Source organism: Mirounga leonina, unplaced genomic scaffold (assembly GCF_011800145.1).
Source record: "Mirounga leonina isolate KUSES-001 unplaced genomic scaffold, KU_Mleo_1.0 Mir_200, whole genome shotgun sequence".
Taxonomy (NCBI): Eukaryota; Metazoa; Chordata; class Mammalia; order Carnivora; family Phocidae; genus Mirounga; species Mirounga leonina.
Window position 1 is genome coordinate 2520306 of NW_023270503.1, and position 21318 is coordinate 2541623.

Here is a 21318-nt window from a genome sequence, read left to right on the forward strand (position 1 = left end):
AGATGACAAAATCAAAGTTCTAGAGGTAAATAACTTGCTGAAAGTATGTCACATGATGGATAGGGGTTAGATGTATCTCACGTAATGGAGAGGTGTTGGATGATGAGGTGGACAGGACGCTGGATCTCCATTTCCTGCTGCCCTGAGCTGTGCTATGGAACAGTGTTGGCTTAGAGTTCACACTGTTTCCTGCTGACTCCACACGTACCACTAAGCAGCTGTGCTGTTGGCAAGCAGGTGGCAGGGAAATGGCTGAAGCCTCCAAGGCCATATACACTCTGGCCTGCTCTGGCAGTTTAGGAGAAGAGAATCACATACCCACCAAAGGTGGCAGTGGGGTGACAAACCACTGCTCTGATGGTGAATCTTTTTTTTTTTTAAACATTTTTAAAAGATTCTATTTATTTATTTGACAGAGAGAGAGCACAAGCAGAGGGAGTGGCAGGCAGAGGGAGAGGGAGAAGCAGGCTCCCCGCTGAGCAGGGAGCCCGACGCGGGGCTCAATCCCAGGACCCCGGGATCATGACCTGAGCCGAAGGCAGACGCTTAACCGACTGAGCCACCCCGGTGCCCCGCACTCTGATGGTGAATCAATCTTATGTTTAGGACAAGGCCTGCTTTTTCTGCCACTACCGCTCCTCTCAGAAAGCCTTTCATAAGTATATGGAGCAGGGACGGAATGGGAGCCCTTAGGGCCTGGGACGTTGCTTTCCCATCCCCCTGTGCTTTGCTATGGACAGGAGAATAACCAACTAAAGGTAGGATAAACTCATTAATGAGAGACACCATTGACTTAATGGTCATGTGATTATAATTTTGACAATAGTATAAAAGTTTGGAGAAGACATCTATGTTTTACTTGGAATTACTTAGTAGAAATATTGCTCTCAAAAAATGGTGAGGTGTTGACAAACGGATTCTAAAGTTTATATGCAGAAGCAAAAGACCCAGAATAGTCAACACATTATTGAAGGAGGAGAACAAAGTTGGAGGACTGACACTACCTTACTTCAGGATTTATTATCAAGCTTCAGTAATCAAGACGGGGTAGTGTTGGTGAAGAACAGACAAACAGATCAATGAAGCAGAATACAGAACCCCCACAAATACAGCCAACTGATCTTTCACAAAGGAGCAAAAGCAATATAGTGGAGCAAAGACCGTCTTTTCAACAAATTGTGCTGGAACAACTGGACATCCACGTGCAAAGGAAATGAACCTAGAGAAGGACCTTCCACCCTTCACAAAAATTCAGAACGGATCACCGACCTAACTGTAAAACACAAAACTAGAAAACTCCTAGAAGATAACATAGGAGAAAACCTAGATGACCTTGGGTATGGTAATGATTGTTTATACATAACACCAAGGACATGATCCATGAAAGAAGTCAGTGATAAGCTGGACTTCATTAAAATGAAAAACTTCTGTTCTGCAAAAGACAGTAATCAAGGGAATGAGAAGACAAGCCATAGACTGGGAAAAAACATTTGCAAAAGACATATGTGATAAGGGAATGTTACATAAAATATATAAAGAACTCTTAAAACTCAACAATAAGAAAACAACCCAAATTAAAAAATGGGCAAGGGGCGCCTAAGTGGCTCAGATGGTTAAGCATCTGCCTTCGGTTCAAGTCATTATCTCCAGGTCCTGGGATCAGGCCTGCATTGGGCTCACTGCTCAGCGGGGAGCCTGCTTCTCCCTCTGCCTCTCCCCTCTGCTGGTGCTCTCGCTCTCTCTCAAATGAATATATAAAAAAAATTAAAATAAATAAATAAATAAATAAATAAAAATGGGCCAAAGACCCTATAGACACCTCACGAAAGAAGATACACAGATGGCAAATAAGCATTTTTTTTTTTTTAAGATTTTATTTATTTGCGAGAGAGAGAGAGAATGAGAGACAGAGAGCATGAGAGGGAGGAGGGTCAGAGGGAGAAGCAGACTCCCTGCTGAGCAGGGAGCCCGATGCAGGACTCGATCCCGGGACTCCAGGATCATGACCTGAGCCGAAGGCAGTCGCTTAACCAACTGAGCCACCCAGGCGCCCCAGCGAATAAGCATTTGTAAATACGCTCCACATTATATGTCACCAGGGAAATGCAAATTTAACCAACAAGATACCACTACACATCTATTAGAATGGCCAAAATCCGGAACACTGACAATACCAAATGCTGATGAGGATGCGGAGCAACAGGAACTCTCACTCGTTGGTGGGAATGCAAAATGGTACAGCCACTTTGGAAAATAGTTTGGTGGTTTCTTACAAAACTAAACATACTTTACCAAACAACCCAGCAATAGTGTTCCTACGTTGTTTACCTAAAGGAGTTGAAAACATATGTCCACAAAAAAACCTATACACAGATGTTTCTAACAGGTTTATTCATAACTGCCAAAACTTGGAAGCAACCAAGATGTCCTTTAGTACCTGAATAAACTGTGGTAATCCAGAGAATGGAATATTATTCAGTGCTAAGCAGAAATGAGCTATAAAGCCATGAAAAGACATGGAGGAACTTTAAATGCATACTACTAAGTAAAAGAAGCCAATCTGAAAAGGCTATATACTATATGATTACAACTATATGACATTCTAGAAAAGGCAAAACTATGGAAAAAGTACAAAGATCAGTGGTGGCCAGGAATTGGGGATGGTGGATGGGATGGATACTTGGAGCGCAGAGGATTTTTAGGGCAGCGAAACTACTCTGTATGATACCATGATGATAGATATATGCCACGATACACTTGTCTGAACCCACAGAATGTAACACCAAGAGTGAACCATAATGTAAACTACAGACTCTGAGTGATGATGATGTGTCAATGTAGGTTCAGCAATTGGAACAAATGTACCAATCTGGTACAGGATATTGATAATGGATGAGAGGCCATGCTTCTCATGGGGGCAGGGAGGCATTTGGGAACTCTCTATACCTGCCCCTCAGTTTTGTTGTGGGCCTTGAACTGCCCTAAAAAACATAAAGCCTTAATTAAAAAAAACTGTGAGTAAGCTACACTAAGGAAAGAATAATTCCATGTAGTAGTGTGGCTAGTTAAACCTCCGTCAGTCATTCCACCTGGGGCATTTTTAACTCTTCTTGGTTTCCAGAGATGAAAATTCTTACTCTCCTACTATCTGTTTTTTGAAAAGGCCATGAGTTTACAGAGTAAAGTACCTAAGCATGCATAGGAGAGATGAGGATAGACTGCTTGAGGCCTATACGAGGAGCCCAGCATCAGAACACTTCTCAGAGCCCACTAGAGACGATCACTGCTTTTGCTCAGAGGGAACCCAATACATGCCTCTGAAGAATAAGCATGCTAAATCCCAGGTAGATTAAAAACACAGATATGAAAAGAAAAACTTTAAGAAGAAAACAGAGATATTCTTATTACTTATAGGTAGAGAAGAATGTGAAACAGGACAGATTGAAAAATCTATTACCTTAAAATGAGGCTATATCAAAAGGTACATAAACAAAGGAAAGACACAAACAGAAAAGGGTATCTGCAGTACTGGCAAAGGAGTAATATTCAGAATACATAAAGATTCCTACAAAGCAACAACAACAAAAAAGATCAGCAACCCCAATAGCAATAATAACACCAACAGTGGGGCAAAGATTTGAACAGGCAATTCACAAAAGCAGAAACTCAAGTGCTCACAAGGCATCTGATATGATACTTGACGTTATTAGTAATCCAGTAAATGCAAATTAAAAACACAATTTTATACTGTTTCATAATCATCAGAGAGGCAAAAGTAAAAAGGCGGATAACACCAAATGTTGGCATGGATGTAGTGCAATGAAATTCACACTTGTGGTAAGAGTACAAATTAAAGCACTTTGGGGGGAATTCAGTAATGTTTTCCTACCTGGGGATGTGCATAACCCATAATACAGCCCTCACACGTACATCCTTTAGAGAAATTCTTGCCCATGTGAAAAATGTTCCCTGCACCCACTGTTTGTAAAAGCAAAAGACTGGAAACAATCTAAATGTCCATCAACAGCTGAATGGATAAACGACTGGTGGCATATTCACACAATGGAATAGGATACTGAAGTTAAAATGAATGAATTCAAAAAACATACATCAACATGGATACATCTCAAAAAACTATGTTAGGCAAAAAAAGCAAGCCGGGAAAGGATAGGTATATTGCCATTTATATGAAATTTTAAAATGCAAACAAAATCACATTTAATTTGAGAATATATACAGATGCAACATACCAAAATACACATGGGAATGATAAAAATAAAAATCAGAGTAATGGTTACCTCTGGGCCTGGAGGGAGGGGAATGGCAGCGCACGGTACACAGGGGGCTTCAGTAATAACTGTAATGATTTAATTTAAAAAATCTAAAGAAAATGTGGGAACATGTTAAGATTTGACTGAGCTGGGGCGCCTGGGTGGCTCAGATGGTTATGCATCTGCCTTCGGCTCAGGTCATGATCCCAGGGTCCTGGGATCGAGCCCCACATTGGGCTCCTGGCTCAGCGGGGAGCCTGCTTCTCCTTCTCCCTCTGCCTCTCTCCCTGCTCATGCTCTCTATCTCTGTGTCTCAAATGAATAAATAAAATCTTAAAAAAAAAAAAAAAGATTCGACTTAGCTAAGTGTTAATGCCAGTATTCTTGACATTAGTTTCTATACTTTTGTTAACTGGGAATATTTTTTTTTCTTTTTTTTTTTAAAGATTTTATTTATTTATTTGAGAGAGAGAGAATGAGAGAGAGCACATGAGAGTGGCGAGGGTCAGAGGAAGAAGCAGACTCCCCGCAGAGCAGGGAGCCCAATGTGGGACTCGATCCCGGGACTCCAGGATCATGATCTGAGCCGAAGGCAGTCGCTTAACCAACTGAGCCACCCAGGCGCCCCTCTTTTTTTCTTTTAATATTTTATTTATTTATTTGACAGAGAGAGACACAGCGAGAGAGGGAACACAAGCAGGGGGAGAGGGAGAGGGAGAAGCAGGCTTCCCGCAGAGCAGGAAGCCCGATGCGGGGCTCGATCCCAGGACCCTGGGATCATGACCTGAGCCGAAGGCAGACACTTAACCATCTGAGCCACCCAGGTGCCCCCCCCCCCCTTTTTAATATGTTATTTGATGCCTGGTAAGGATTTAACTTTATCTTCCATGCAGCAAATTTTCAGAGCCCTGTCAAAATTAAAGCCAGGTCTTTGCACTATTTGTTGGTGGGAAAAGATAATTATGTTTTAAAACATATGGGGATACTTCCTACTTTTTCTATCTTCCCACTTCCCAGAGACATATTGTATGCATAAATAATTGCATAGTCTTAAGTGACAGGAAAAGTTTTGAATGAGCTTGACATAATTCTTTGGGTCTCCCATATCTTGAGACATAGGACATATTCAGTCCCTGGCCAGTCACAATAAAATTCCGTTCTCACCAGACAGCTGAACAGATGGAAACCTTGGTCTCAGGTTTTACAAAAAGCAATGAGGTCAGAAAAGGCAAAAGCCAGTCTGACAGGCTTTGCAGCTGTCTGTGGGAAGTGCAGGTGAAGGCTCCATTTATCATGGAAATCTGCTGGTTTTCATCTTTGAAAATAGCTAATAGTTCATCTCCTTAGGCATGAAGCATTGGGCAAGAGGTGGTCATCAGCCAAATTTGTTTGAGCCTCAGAGAAAACTTTTGGGGTGGTACAGTTCCTGTTGTTCGTGTGCTGTTGGGGTGCAGGGCTGGCCAGCCTGTGTCTGTGGAAGGTCATCACCCAGACATGAAAAGTTTGAGGGTTCATTTCTTTTCTTTTTTTAAAAGATTTATTTATTTTTTTGACAGAGAGAGACATAGCGAGAGCAGGAACACAAGCAGGGGGAGTGGGAGAGGGAGAAGCAGGCTTCCCGCAGAGCAGGGAGCCCGATGTGGAACTCGATCCCAGGCCCCTGGGATCACGACCTGAGCCGAAGGCAGACGCTTAACGACTGAGCCACCCAGGCGCCCTCTTCTAAGATTTATTTAAGAGAGAGAAAGAGTGCAAGAGAGCACGAGTGAGAAAGCACATGAGCATGAGTGGGGGAGGGCCAGAAGGAGAGAGAGAGAATCTCAGACTACCCCCTGAGCGAGGAGCCCAACGTGGGGCTCGATCTCATGACCCTGAGAGATCATGACCTGAGCCGAAACCATGAGTGGGATGCTTAATTGACTGATTCACCCAGGCACCCCCAGAGGGTTCTTTTCTTTTTTTTTTTTTTTAAGATTTTATTTATTTATTTGACAGAGAGAGCGCAGGAGCAGGCAGAGCGGCAGGCAGAGGGAGAGGGCGAAGCAGGCTCCCCGCTGAGCAGGGAGTCCAACGAGGGGCTGGATCCCAGGACCCTGGGGTCATGACCTGAGCCCAAGGCAGTTGCTTAACCAACTGAGCCACCCAGGTACCCCAGGAGGGTTCATTTCTTAAAAAGCCTCCTACAGGGGCGCCTGGGTGGCTCAGTCGGTTAAGCATCTGACTCTTGATTTTGGCTCAGGTCATGATCTCAGGGTTGTGAGATGGAGCCATGTGTCAGGCTCCATGCTGGGTGTGAAGCCTGCTTAAGATTCTCTCTTCCTCTGCCTCTCTCCCGACCCTTCCTCTCTAAAAAAAAAAAAGAGCCTCCTACAAATCTTGGGGGGCAACATGACCATCACTAGTGGTGAAAACACTGAGAAGATAAAGGCACATTCCCAGAAGGTATTAATTATTTTTTTTAGAAGGTATTTATTTAGTAAAGATTTATCATTTTAGAGACAGAAAGAGCATGAGCGGGCAGGAGGAGGGGCAGAAGGAGAGAGAGAATTCTGAAGCAGACTCCCTGCCGAGCAGAGCCTTACATGGGGCTCCATCCCAGGACCCTGAAATCATGACCTGAGCTGAAATCAAGAGTTGGCCGCCCAACCAACTGAGCCACCCAGGCACCCCTATTTTTCACCTTTAGAGCTTTAATCCAACTGGAATTGTTTTTTTTTAATCGAGATTCAATTCATATATAATAATATCTACCCTTTTAAAGTATGACTCAGGGTTTTTTTTTTTTTTTTTAGTATATTCACAAGGTTGTGCAACCATAACCACTATCTAGTTCTGAAACATGTCATCACTCCACAAAGAAACCCCATACCTCTTTGCAATCACATCCTGTTCCCTCCTTTCCCCTTGCCTTCACCAACCATGAATCTACTTTCTTTTAGATTTGCCTGTTCTGGAAATTTCACGTAAATGGAATCATACAACATGTGGCCTCTTATATCTGGCTTCTTCCACTTAGTGTAATGTTTCCAAGGTTCCAAGTACTTCGTTCCTGTTTATGGCTAAATAATACTCCCTTGTGAGATTATACCACATTCCTTTCTCCATTCATCAGTTGATACACATTTGAGTTGTTTCTACTTTTTGGCTATTATGAATAATGCTGCTATGAACATCCGTGCACAAGTTTTCGTGTGAACATACTTTTCCAATTCTTTTGGGTATGTATCTAGGAGTGAAATTGCTGGGTCGTATGGTAACTCTATGTTTCACTTTTCGAGAAACTGCCGAAGTGCTTCCCACAATTTCGGCATTTTACATTCTCACCAGAAGTGGAGGAGAGTTCCAATTCCTCCATGTCCTTACTGGAACTGATTTTTGTCTATGGTGTGGGGTAAAGGTCAAGAATAATTTTTTCCCCCATTTGGATATTCAATTAGCACTATTTATTGAGAAGACCATCCCTTCCCAACGGAACTACAGTACCACTAGGTCATAAATCAAGTGTCTACATATGTGTGGGTCTATTTCTGAACTGGATTCTGTTCTGTTGGCCTATCTGTCCCTGCTGCCAGGACCGCACAGCCCTAATTAAGACAGCATTAAAGTAAGTCTTGATATCCGGAGATGTAAGTCCTCCGACTCTGTTTTTTTTAAAAGATTATTTTAGGTATTCTTTTTTTTTTTTTAAAGATTTTATTTATTTATTCATGAGAGACAGAGAGAGAGAGGCAGAGGGAGAAGCAGGCTCCCAAGGAGCAGGGAGCCCGATGCGGGACTCGATCCCAGGACCCCGGGATCATGACCTGAGCCAAAGGCAGACACTTAACCATCTGAGCCACCCAGGCGCCCTATTTTAGGTATTCTTAAGTCTTTTGCATTTCTACCTAACTTTTAGAATCAGCTTATCAGTTTACACCCACACTCCCATACACCCTCCAACCCAACCCTTGGTGGTTTACTATATCTATAGATTAATTCTGGAAGAATTGACATCTTCTTAATATTGAGTCTTTTAATCTATGAACTTGAGCTACCCTGCCATTTTAATGTTTCTTAATATTGTGTTGTTTTCTGTGTAGAAGACTTGAAAATTTTTTGACAGATTTATTCCTGGGCTGTTTCCTGATGCTACTGTATACGGTTTCATTTAAAGTTTTCATTTCAAATTGTTTGTTGCTGGGATATAAAAATATGAAAAATAATTTTAATACTGACCTTATATTCTACAACTCTGCTAAATTTGTATTCTAATAGTTTACCTGTAGATTTCTGGGGATATTGTCATTCATAATCATATTCTCTGTGAAAAATAAGTTTTACTTTCTTTTAAATCTGTACCTATCTTTTATTTAAGAATCAATTTCCTTTTTGTCTTACTTATTGTTCTGAACAACAGAACATCAAGGGCAATATAGGAGAGAAATGGCTAGAGAGAAACGGTGGTAGCAGACATCCTTGTCTTATTCCTAGTGTGAAGAGAGAATCTTTCTATAATTGACCATTAAGCGTGTTTATTGTAATGTTTATTTCATTTACTGATTCCTTGATTACCCAAGCTTACTTGGTCCTTCCATCTCCAGGGCCTTGCTGACCCTGCTGATGGTTGTAAACTCCTCTGGGGTGTGGCTATGTCTGTCTCCTTGCTGTGTGAGGCACAACGGGAGGACCCTTTTGACTGAGTGGTAGAAGCTCTCAGTGGGAAGGATGATCTCATAGAAATCAAGGTGGGCCACAGCCTAATGAGACAGAGAAACGTGAGTGACTGGGTAGGTAAGAGATGCAAAAAGCTCGCAAAAGGGAGAAAGCTTCACAACTGGGACAGTAGCACATGCGCACAAAAATTGGAAGGAGAAAGTTTGGTTTTTCTGAACATAAGTTCTTTTCTTTAAAAACTTTTTTTAATTAAAAAAATTTCTAAGTAGGCTCAGCATGAAGAAGCACAACATGGGGCTTGAACTCACGACCCTGAGGTTAAGACCTGAGCCGAGGGCGCCTGGGTGGCTCAGTTGGTTAAGCGGCTGCCTTCGGCTCAGGTCATGATCCTGGAGTCCCGGGATCGAGTCCTGCATCGGGCTCCCTGCTTAGCAGGGAGCCTGCTTCTCCCTCTGACCCTCCTCCCTCTCATGCTCTCTATCATTCTCTCTCTCTCAATAATAAATAAATAAATAAATCTTAAAAAAAAAAAAAAAAGACCTGAGCCGAGATCAAGAGTTGGACGCTTAACTGACTGAGCCACCCAGGTGCCCCTGAACAGAAGTTCTACAATCAGAAAATCTAGAAGGAAGCTAGATTAATTTCAGGGAGCATGGGGTTTTATGTCAATTCTCAAAATAAAATTTTATTTTGGATTACTCATGAGTAGGGTAACACCAGTGTTATTTTTCTGGTAAATTTTGTTATTATGGAGAAGTTGAAACATGTATGAAGTCCACAGACTAGTATAATGACTCCTTACGTACCTGCCACGCAGCTGCTACCACCAAAGACACTGTCATTCTCATCACACCGCATCCATGCCTCTAGTCCAGCGGCTCTCACCAGGGGTGGTTTGGCTACACCCTCACTCGTGCTCGGATGTTTGGCAATGTCTGGAGACATCTTCCCTTGTCAAAATCGGGAGGGTGTTGCTGGCAGCTAGTGGGTAGTGGTGCGGGGTGCTGGTAAACATCCCACAATGCACAGGACAGCCCCACAGTGAAAGGTTCCCTGGCCTGAAATGTCAACAGTGCGGGGGGTGAAAACCCTGCTGTCAATGCTCCGTATCCCTCACTTAATTTTTTTGAGGTAAAATGTACATATATTGGAATGTACGATTCTGAATTGCATAATTCTGACAAATGCGTTTAGCCTTGTAATGCACACCCTCTCCTAAGTTTCTGTTTAAAACCTTTATCAGATGCAACCATCTTACTTCTATTCCTACTTTGCTGAGATGGTGGTGTTTTTAAATCTATCGCTTATGGGTATTACATTGTTATTGATCCACTTGCTTTTTTTAAAGGAGTGCTTAAAAACACCCTACCACACTTTGGAGATTTACTGAGAACTGTGCCCAAGAATAACCATCCTATTTTCTCATTTTTTCCAACTGCCATTATGTATGTACTACCTGATTCTCTTTTTCCTTTTCCTTGGTGTTTGGGCTTAAAAGACAAAAATCTAAATTTTGCTTTAAATATTTTTTCCAGGTGGTTTTGAATTATGTGAATTTTTAAAAAGTTAATATGGTCAAAATGTGTGTGTGTGTGTGTGTGTGTGTGTGTATATATATAATGGAATATTATTCAGCTGTAAGAAGGAAGGAAATTTTGAAACATGGATAAACCCTGAAGACACGCTAAGTGAAATAAGCCAGACACAAAAGGACAGATATTGTATGATTCCACTTAGATGAGGTACGTAGAGCAGTCATATTCACAGGGACAGGAAGCAGAATGGTGGTTGTCAGGAGGGAAGTTACTGTTTAATGGGAATGGAGTTTCAGTTTAAGAAGATGACGAGGTCTGGAGGTGGACGGTTGCACAACAGTAGTACTTAATACTACAGCACACTTAAAAATGGTTAAAATGGTCAACTTTTTGTTATGTATGTTTTGCCACAATAAAAACAAGGTCAATATGTATATAAAGATAATATAAAGGAAAAGAAAATAACTTCACAGCTCAAAACATTTCAAACTCCGTAATATGATAGATCTGGAAGGGGCGTGTGAGAGTCTGATGCAGTGCTCTTATTTAAACATGAGGAAACTGAGCCTAGAGTGGGGAAGCAATGGCTCATGATCACAGGAACCATTAACAGCAGAGTAAGGACTGGACCTTAAGTCTCAGGGTCCTTTTTCCCACACCATATTGTGGGGCTTTCTCTATGGTAATTTTGTGCAAATGGATTCTATTTCTATTGATTGCTCAGTCACAGATACCATCGCCATAAGACTAATTAATGACCCTGCAAATCCCGTAAGATTCTCTGAAAGATCACGATCTAGGAAGAAGCATTATAAATATCGGTATGGTTCAGTTCCATGTGCCCTTGCAATTGCTCAAGAGGACTCTGGGGCCCACAGATAAATAATTCACTTTATGTAGTAATCAGGAAGAAGAGAATAAAGAGCAGGAAGATGTCGCCTTTCCTATTTTCGGCACAAGTATTGAAGATAATCTAAATTTAGGATCTAGTAGTGCCTTTGTGGCAAAGCAAAGGCAGCTGAGATTAGGCTAAATCTTAGCTTTCAATTCCACAGCTTTTGTGAAAGCTTGGATTAGAACTGCTACAAGACCTGAGTCAGAATCTGTTGCAGTCTTTGTTAACTACCTGATTCCTACGGTTCTGCTGCCCAAGTAAACCATGCCTCCAGCCATAGGACTGCTTGAGTTTCTCAGCTCAGATTTTCGGGGCAAGCGTGGACCTGGCTACACCTGAACTTCATGTGGGAATCCATCAAGGGTCACCTTGCCCTGCAGTTCCCACCCGTGCCCTCTTCCAAGCTGGGCTCCCTTATTACCCACTCCCATTTGCCTTGTGAACAAAGTAAAATCCCAGCTTCACAGATGGTTTTCTCATCCACATCTCAAAGCAGAAGTTAATACTGGCCAAACTGCTATTTTTCAGAAGATATGGGCTTCGACTCCAAGCTGATTATTTTAACATTCTTTTGAAAAAGAGAAAATCTGAGGAACATAGATATGATATTGGATTTATGCGACAATATGAAAATATCATGGTTATCAGACGCTAAATCAGCTAGTATGGCCCAGGCAAAGCTGCAAACTCATGAAAACATGTTCCCAACGAGCCAACTTTATGTTCCAGTGGCTTCATCAAGTCTAGAGAGAACATTAGTAACTCGTAACTCTAAAGCTTCTCTTAGATACACAGGTCATTACCCCACATCCTCTCTGATTATACACAACAGTGAGGTGGACAGAATGAATTCCCAGTGAACAGGTACTGATGAAACTGGAGACATGCTGAGGCATTATTCTGCTGTCTCCAATGGAGAGAATTACTTCTATGCTTATGACATTGAAGAGTCAAGAATTTCAAAACACTGAAACTCTACAGTCAGTGTCTGTCTGAATCCATGCAACCCCCCAGGAAGCTTTCTGAGACAATACTTTTGACTCTGGCTTTTAAAGCTGGTCAGCCAGATAGCCTGCAGCAAGTAGCAACCAGATGTCATTACCAGGTGAGGCGGGTACTGAAAGCAGAAACAAAGGCACGTTCTTGGTCTGAGAAAGCGAAAATTAGGAAGAGCTGGAATCTGCCAGGGGCTTACATGTGCCAGGCACTGCATCAAGCACTTGACGTGCACGGTCTTGTTCAGTCCTCACAACTGCCCTGCAAGGTGGGACCACGTCATCCCCATTTTCCAGATGAGGACACTAATGTGCTGGGAGGTTTGTCGAAGGACAAGCAGTTGCTGTGTTGCAGAGAGAGGATTTAGCTGCACACCTTCATGATTCTGCACCCCAGGATCTTCATGCTCACACCATACTGCTTTTTCATAAGCTGGAAAGGCGATGGCCTTACAAAAAGAGTATAAAAACTTTTTGTATAAGTACAAAAGGAGTATAAAAAGAGTATAAAAAGAGTATTAAAATAGAGTGCACATATCAGATTCAAGAGATTCCTGATGTTCACAGATATTACATCTCCGGCTTCGACACTTCACGAGAGATCCATGATGCACCGGGCACATGCCAACTTGCCGTCTTCCGGGGACATGACTCGGGTCGGCAACGCTTGAGGGCCCAGGGTGAGGGCAAGTCACTGAGCTGGGAAACAGCTGAGCCTCTACCAAGTCGACTAACTTGGTGGAAGAGCAAGACTTACGGAAATGTCTTGAATTATATTATCTTACTTACAAATGTTGTTGGGAGTTCTTTCAAATATAAAATGTAACTGGAACAGGTTCAATGGTGCTACACAGAGGTCTAGAGAGGATTTATTTTAGTGAATATATGAGAATCATTTGTGATCAGTACATGAATAGCTTGTATCTGAATAGGTGTCTGTCAACAATTAGGGGCTGAATTATTGTTTCTGTTCTTAAAGCAGCTTAAACTGTTCTCCAAATTCAGCTGCTCAGATTTCAGACGGTCTGGATAGGTGGTGGCTGAAAAGAGGCGACTCCGCTGCAGCACGTAGCTCAGCTCACCAGTGCCGAGGGGACACAGCCGGTGAGGAGAGGTCTTGAAGCACAGAGTTCAAGTGAACAGAGCGGGGCTAATCAAGGGAGGCTTCTCGGGTGAGGTGGACAGCGTCTCAGTGCCAAAAGGAGAAGCCTTTCTTTGCTTGCTACTCTGGAGTGGTGTCTGCCCAACCACTGCGGGATCCAAAATAATCAGAGCCTTTGCGGCTCCCTCTGCCTGGACCTTTCACTCCTAGTTCTTCTCAAGCGCCAGCTCTCGGAGGAGCGTCTGCGGGGTGTCCAATCTGAAGCCATGACTCCCTCATGCCCCTAAGATTTTCTTGCACAGAACCTAGTTTTATACCCTTTGGCCTACTCAAGGTAAAACTATCTTCTCATTTACTTGTTAACTCACATCTTATCTGTCTCTTCTTACTAGGCTGTGAGCACCACGAAGGAAAGAGCTTTTCTGTTTTGTTCACTGCGGTACGCCTGGGCCCAGCACAACAGCTGGGCGCTCAACAAAAGTGGCTTAAATAAGTGGATGAATTAAGCTGCCAGGTCATCCTTCTGTCCCCAAACGCGAAATCGGCAATTTTATTTCTTCAGAGTAAATCCCTACTAGAAAGATTTGTGTTTGACCTAAGACAAAAGCCATAAGAAAAAGACTCTGTACCGATTCTTCTCACCTGTTCTGCTCCCACCATGCTAATTGGCTTGCACTTGAAGAGGTGGGTGATGAACTTGGGAATGAAGGAGCTGTGAATAAAAAAAAGGGACAAATTAGGCTTATTCTCTCTCTCTCTTAAGATTTTACTTATTTTAGAGAAAGCATGCACCAGTGAGGGTGAGGAGAAGAGGGAGAGGGACAAGCAGACTCCATGCTGAACGCAGAGCCTGACGTGGGGCTCGATCTCATGACCCTGAGAGCATGACCTGAGCCGAAATCAAGAGTCGGATGCTTAACAGACTGAGCCACCCAGGTGCCCCAGGCTTATTCTCTTTTTGGTAAAGAACTGCAGAAACTTTTTTAAGATTTATTTATCCATGAGAGAGAGAGAGGCAGAGGGAGAAGCAGGCTCCCCGCAGAGCAGGGAGCCCGATGTGGGGCTCGATCCCAGGACTGCAGGATCATGACCTGAGCCAAAGGCAGACACTTAACCGACTGAGCCACCCAGGCGCCCCAGAAACTTTTTTAAAGGCCCTACTTCCTTCCACAAGAAAACAGAAATCAAAGTAGATGCTACTGTGGCCTCCTGGCATTCACTGCCTTCTGTTTCTTTCCAGCCCAAACCCTGGTTTTATTTAGGTATATGTGGTTTTAGAATGCTGGGGAAAAGCTGATCCCTCCTAAACTGCAGAGGTGAATTCTAATTAGCCTCAGCCAGTCAGAACATGGCATTCCCTTGTTGACTGTTGCTGGTCCTGAGGTGGGGACATGATCTAAGCCAGCCAATCAGACCAGAGGAATGGACTTCATTGCATGGCTGGGGGAAGTCTTTCTCTCCTTCTTCAGGGTATTCTTACATTTGGACAGAACACCTAGAGCCACTTTGCCACTATTCTAAGGATGAAGCCAGCCCCAAGGAGAGCAGGGTAGAGTAAGGAACTTGGGTCCTTAGTGACATTGCTGAACCACTGAATCAACCACCTTTGGATGTGCCCTACCTCTGACCTTCTGGTTATACGAAATACAAAGTTCATCTTATGTTTAAGTGAGTTTAAGTCACGGCTTCTATTACTAGCATCTGAAAACACCCTAACAGACAAGATAGTGAGATAGTTATAGGATGTTAAATGCAAAGACAGGAAATAATTGCAAAGGGAGTAACTCTCAGAACAAGGGAAAAAATATATGATCTCTGAAAAATTTACTGGGGACTGAAGGGCAAGCTGGTTTGGGGAAAGGGAGAAGGAATTTTAATAGGGCAGGAGGGCTTTTTAGAAAAAACTGTGGGGCTTGAGTAGGGAAAGCTGTTGTACAGGTGCAGAATGGAAGGTGTGGGGATGAGAAATGCCTATAACCAAGGCCAGACCCAGGGTGGACTGACGAGGAGAACATAGGGCCCATGACCAAGGGAGGAGGGATAATAAAACAGGGTGTGGAGGTCAAGATAAAGGCTGGCTAGCTCCCTCCTCTCCCACTCTGCAAAAGCTGCTCTCAGGGCCATGCCTCCCCCTCTCCGATCTCTCTACACATCTGTGCCTGCTCAAATACCCCATGGAGTACTGGTCACCTCACTGGAATGGCACTGGCACCTCAATTCCAGCGTATCCGGGACTCAGCCCCACCCTGGAACCCAGGCCCAGTGGACCCGAGCTCACCCACCCAGTCATCCAAGCCAGAAACCATGAGTTCCTCGAGACTGCTCCCTCGGCCGTCCACCCCAATAGCACTCAGTTTCCAGCCCTTCGGCTGCACTCCCTTCCTCGGCCTCCTGACCATGCCCACCACTGCTGCCCTTACCCTTCTCACTGAGCTCTTTCAATTCTTTCCTAACTGGTCTTGCTGCCTTCAGCCTCATCTTTGCTAACCATCAGCTGCTGAAGGGATTTGTTGCAGATGCAAACATGCTCAAGACCCTTCCCTGATTAAAATTCTTGTAATGGCTGCAGACAAGGCCTTCCTTGATTGTCTTGATTCTCTGTCCCTAGCCTTACCATGCTAAGCTGTGGCACCCTATGCTTGATTCTGCAGCCTACTTAATGCCTCTGTGCGTTTGCTTACACTGCTCTCTGTGCCCAGAATGCCCTTCCCTGTGGCCTTGTGGGTCAGTACACATACATCTCTTGTGCCCTGCTCAAGGATCTCTCTCCTTATTATTTTTTTTAAGATCTTATTTATTTATTTATTTATTTGAGAGAGACAGCATGAGAGGGGGGAGGGTCAGAGGGAGAAGCAGACTCCCTGCTGAGCAGGGAGCCCGATGTGGGACTCGATCCTAGGATTCCAGGATCATGACCTGAGCCGAAGGCAGTCGCTTAACCAACTGAGCTACCCAGGCGCCTGGATCTCTCTCCTTATGAAACCTTTCCTCATTCACCTGCACCATACTCTACATAGAGCCCACAGACCTCTAGCCTAGCATATAACCCTCTTTACTATACTTATTTGCTTACATGTTTATTTCCCTCCACCTGACTGTAAGGCAATGAAAACAGGGACCATATCTACTAAGCCAAACCACTTAATTCTCTGTCTGGGACATAGCAGGTGCTCAAATGGCTGCATGCTGAATAAATAATAAATAATAACAAATTAAAATGGTAGCAGCTACCGCTTTTTGAATGTTAGCTTGGTACCAGCAATTTACCAGAAGTTTACACATTTTATCCTCTAAACCACTATTAAGAGATTTGTCTTATTGTCCCCATTACTGAATGGAAGAGACCCAGCTTAGTGGATGAGGGAAGCTGCTTATGGTTCAAATAGTAGTTTTTTCATTTTTTAAGATTTACTTATTTATTTGAGAGGGGGGAGGGGCAGAGGAAGTGGCTCAGTCACACAACCCTGAGATCATGACCTGAGTTGCAACCAAGAGTTGGATGCTCAACTGAGTGTCCCTCAAATAGCAGTTTTAATTGAGGGGTGATCTTGATGTCTAGAGAGGAAAGACTGCTGTTGCTTCAGAGACCAAATGTAGGCAAAAGGAAACATGCATGGCTTTGCACTGATGAGATAAGAAAGGAAGTTAAAGAGAAAGCAACATAAACTCCAGAGATCAGATCTAGGGGGAGGTTTGCTGATCAGGAGGGAGAAGAGGGACATGTAGAAGGGATTCTTCAGGGCTCGAAACCAGAGCCAGGCCAAACAAGTAACGTGAGACTGAATTCATGACTAATTGCAATGGTACACACAGTGTATAACCTAAGTTACTTCTGTCTAGAGTAGGCTTTGGTTGTACCCTGGAATCGGCTCTGTGTGCTAGCCTGCAAGAGTCGGTGAGGAAAACACAGGGACCAGAAACATGTCACGGGGAGGGCGAGGGGAGAAGTCCTGGCAGTGTGATGGGGAGCTCATGGGGTGTGGCCGGGGCTGCCCCAGCTGTGGGGGCTGGTGGTGGCTCTTGCTCTTGCCGGGGAAGGATCTTCCCACAGCGCTACCTCTGAGGTTTCTACTCTTGGCTAGGATTTTACAAGGAGGAGAGGGTACCGTGGATTAAATCAGAAAGCCACTTTTTCTATTGGAGGTTAAACTTTTCCAGATGTGAGAGATGGGCATCCTGTTCCTAGCTCACCCAAAATGAGCTTAGTAATAAAATTAAAGGGCTCCGATCGGGCTCCCTGCTCGGCAGGGAGTCTGCTTCTCCCTCTGACCTTCCTCCCTCTCATGCTCTCTGTCTCTCATTCTCTCTCTCAAATAAATAAATAAAATCTTAAAAAAAAAAAAAAAAAAATTAAAGGGCTCCGAGAGATTGTGAGGCTGATGCCGGGGCTAGCGAAGCCAATGGACCCTTTACTCACTTTAAACGTTAGCTCAGTCTGACCCCTGTGCAACCACACCAGAGATTTTTGGCCATAGTAAAATTTTAAAGAGACATTGTTTCTACCGAGGGTATGGGAGTGTCACAATGTGATTTATCAGCAATGCCTTTAACACACACTGATGAGCACTCAGAGAGTGAAGGGAACGTCAACTCCCGGTTCATGTGCCATATTGCAAACATTAACGCCTCCCTGGAGAGTCTACTCGACCCTTTTTTGACAAACTAGAAACTGAAGCTAATGCCACAAGCCCCTCCATTAATTGCTGTTCCTTAGGGATTTATTTATGAGGGAGAGAGAGAGCCTTAATTGAATACAAACCGGGAGAGATTTGGGGAAGACAGAAACTTGGAGCCCTAAATCCCCCCTTGGGACTCGGATGAGGACAACCTAAATACAGTAGCTTGGGATAGGCTGACCTTCCTGAAGCCCTTCCTTGAGATGTGTGTGCCAAAACGCTTGTTTGCTCGTTGGTCAGAGGAGGCACTGACCCTCTACATTGCCTGGCCTCAGGGGAAACGGTGCTACAGCCAGATGCTGACTGGCAAAGGACCAAACCATTTATTTCCCTACTTCCAAACGTCAAGCCAGAAATGGCCACACACGAGGACGTAGCAGGAAGACATGCAATGCAAGCGTTCACTTCATGTCCTTTGGCAATGGGACCCCCAGCCTTGCTCTGACCAGTTTCTAGTACCTTCCCTGGACTCAAGGATGTCCAGAAGCAGATACATTCTGGCAGCCCCAGTAATGAGTACTATGAGGAAGGAGAAAGAGAAGGCTTAAAAGAAACAGAACTGAGGGTTCTCACCCTAAAAAAGCTTATAATGTAGTTGGAAAGACAAAATATATACATGACATCACTGAAAAATAATTTTAATTATCCCAACCTGTGGGGAGGCAGGGGCACTGTTATGTTCACATAATTCAAAGTAACAGTTTTCCCAACTCATTTCTGAGTTTGTCTTCATGCTGTTACTGTTGTTTGTGACTTTAAGTAGTGGATTTAGTTTTATTATGCTTCTTTGGGGTAGAAACATATTAGTTCACCTACAGGCACCAGAATAAGCCCCAGCTGGATAGTGGGACACCTGGATTGGGAGCATGCTGGTCGTAAGTATGGCATTCAAAATAACCAAGTGATGAGAATGTTCCAGGGGTGCGTGGCGGCGGGGGGGGGCTCAATCAGTTAAGCATCTGACTCTTGATCTCAGCTCAGGTCTTGATCTCAGGGTTGTGAGTTCAAGCCCCGTGTTGGGCTCCAGGTTGGTCGTGGAGCCTACTTAAAAAACAAAAAACAAAAAACAAAAAAAAGGAAGGAAGAAGGAGGAGGAGGGAGGAGGAGGAAAGGGAGGAGGAAAGGGAGGAGGAGGAGGAGGAGGAGGAGGAGGAGGAGGAGGAGGAGGTTGTTGTTCCAGGACTTACTTTGCAAATTTAATGCAGAACTGAGTGAAATATTTCCGTGTGGAAGCCAGGTTGTCACGGATAATAGGGACATTCTGCTTAATGTGAAGAATGACAGAGGTGACATAAGGGCTCTGGTCACCAACGTGCTCCACATTCTGCCACTGCATCTGAAAATGGAGATGGGGGAAGAGAAGCCTTTAGATCCCTCACAGGAGGACAGTCTGACGGGTTCCCGGGTAAGGGGCAAGTGGAGCGGCAGTGAGGCTAGAGCTTGCTCTCACAGCCGCCATTTTATCTTGGGCAGTGTGTCTTATCCAGCCTGTCGCGGCTGAGTGTGGATAAAAACAAGTAAGCTCACCTTCTCCCGACCAGCGAGATGTGACTTAGGTATCTTTTCCTAACTTGCCCCCTCATGCTTGAAATAGCCTTTCCTTCCCATTTAACTAGCCATCTTGTAAAGGAACCCTCACCAGGCCGGTGAACTGGACCGTCCTGCAGCTGTTCCATCAGAAGGGCGCTGAGTGAGCACAGGGCAGGGGCAGCCACTTGTGAGCAGGTTGGCAGCTTGGGAGACTGGAGGCGGTTGGGGCTAAGTGACATGAAACCTGGATGAGGGTTACTTAGGTCTTTCGCTTAAGTGAATTGCGAAGAGGGGAGGATTTTGAAAAAAGGGAACTGGACATGATGTGACGTGTGAGACTTACTTCAAAATAATCTAGAGTTAGGAGGAGTAGATGAAAGAAGATTAATGAAGCTGGGTGATGGGTCCATGAGGCTTGTTATACTGTGTTCTCTACTTTTGCACACAATTGAAGTTTTCCATAATAAAACATTCAAACCTTACTCCTAAAACCTTTGAGGTTCTGTTGGGGTTTCCATCAAGGGAAAGAAAAGAAGATCCCTGGCAATTATGAGGGGGCGGATCAGGGGGTAAGACAGCAGCACGAGGAAGAGGGCAGGAAAGAAGGGCAGGGACTGCGTGTATGGCAGGCTCGGGGCAGACAAGCACCACCGACAGGACCCGAGTGGTCCCTGACCAGGCCATGAACACAAATGAGAGACCTGCTTGGCTCAAGCTCTAACCATCAGAGAAATGGGAGAAATGCTCTGGAAAACGTCTACAGTAAAACAGGGAATGAAGCAGTGCTGCGGTGCTTCTCCTGCCTTGGATACATAAGGACAAGAGAGGCAGAGTCAGCTCCCAGCCTGCCCGGAAGCTGGCAGCAAATGGGCACTTTAATCCCGAAAAGACCAGGAATGTGCCGGAGGAGTTCTGTTGAGTCAGCCTCTCAGACTGGAGCTGGGCTGTCTGTTAAAAAGATCTGAAGCCAAACACAAACCATATAATATGTTCATAGAAGAAGGGCAGTAGTTCTGAGGCCTTGATGTCTCTGGCAAGAAAACACCATTTTTTTATAGAGCTCTTGGGGAAAGGAAAAATTCAATACTGTAGGAACTGGTTTAAAAGAATCCTATTGTGCATGGATGACTCCCCAGCGCCTGCGAAGCTTGAGTGACTCTATATTTTGTCCTAATGTTTCGTCAAATCAGCAGATATTTATATTTTAAAAGCTTAGGTATGTGTAAGCAGGAAGGGACTTCCACCTTCATTTTAGAGATAAGAAATCCAAGGCCCAGAGACAGTTAAGTCTTTTTTTTTTTTTTTTTTTAAGATTTTATTTATTTATTTGAGAGAGAGAATGAGAGAGAGAGCACATGAGAGGGGGGAGGGCCAGAGGGAGAAGCAGACTCCCTGCCGAGCAGGGAGCCCGATGCGGGACTCGATCCTGGGACTCCAGGATCATGACCCGAGCCGAAGGCAGTCGCTTAAGCGACTGAGCCACCCAGGCGCCCGAGAGACAGTTAAGTCTTACGCAAGGTTCCACAACAAAGTGTCAGATAGAAAAAGGTCTTTAAGTTTTTACTGGGGAGAATCAGAAACAATGGAGTAACAGTGGAAAGTTCTATTGACTTTATATTCGAATGCTTTGGTTATGTGTAATGTTTCCTCATCTTTTTATC

At 44.1% G+C, this 21318-nt stretch overlaps 1 protein-coding gene across 4 annotated transcripts in view; it reads right to left on the bottom strand.

Moving 5' to 3' along the window:
* Window positions 1–21318, bottom strand: part of VPS53 (VPS53 subunit of GARP complex) — a 141018-nt gene that overhangs the window by 6996 nt on the left and 112704 nt on the right. For all 4 annotated transcript variants that reach the window (XM_035027615.1, XM_035027614.1, XM_035027617.1 and 1 more), the window contains 2 exons: window positions 19315–19463; window positions 14094–14163 (listed from right to left, as the gene is read on the bottom strand). In XM_035027615.1, coding sequence (XP_034883506.1) covers window positions 14094–14163; window positions 19315–19463 — 219 coding nt within the window. The remainder of the gene's footprint in view (window positions 1–14093; window positions 14164–19314; window positions 19464–21318) is intronic.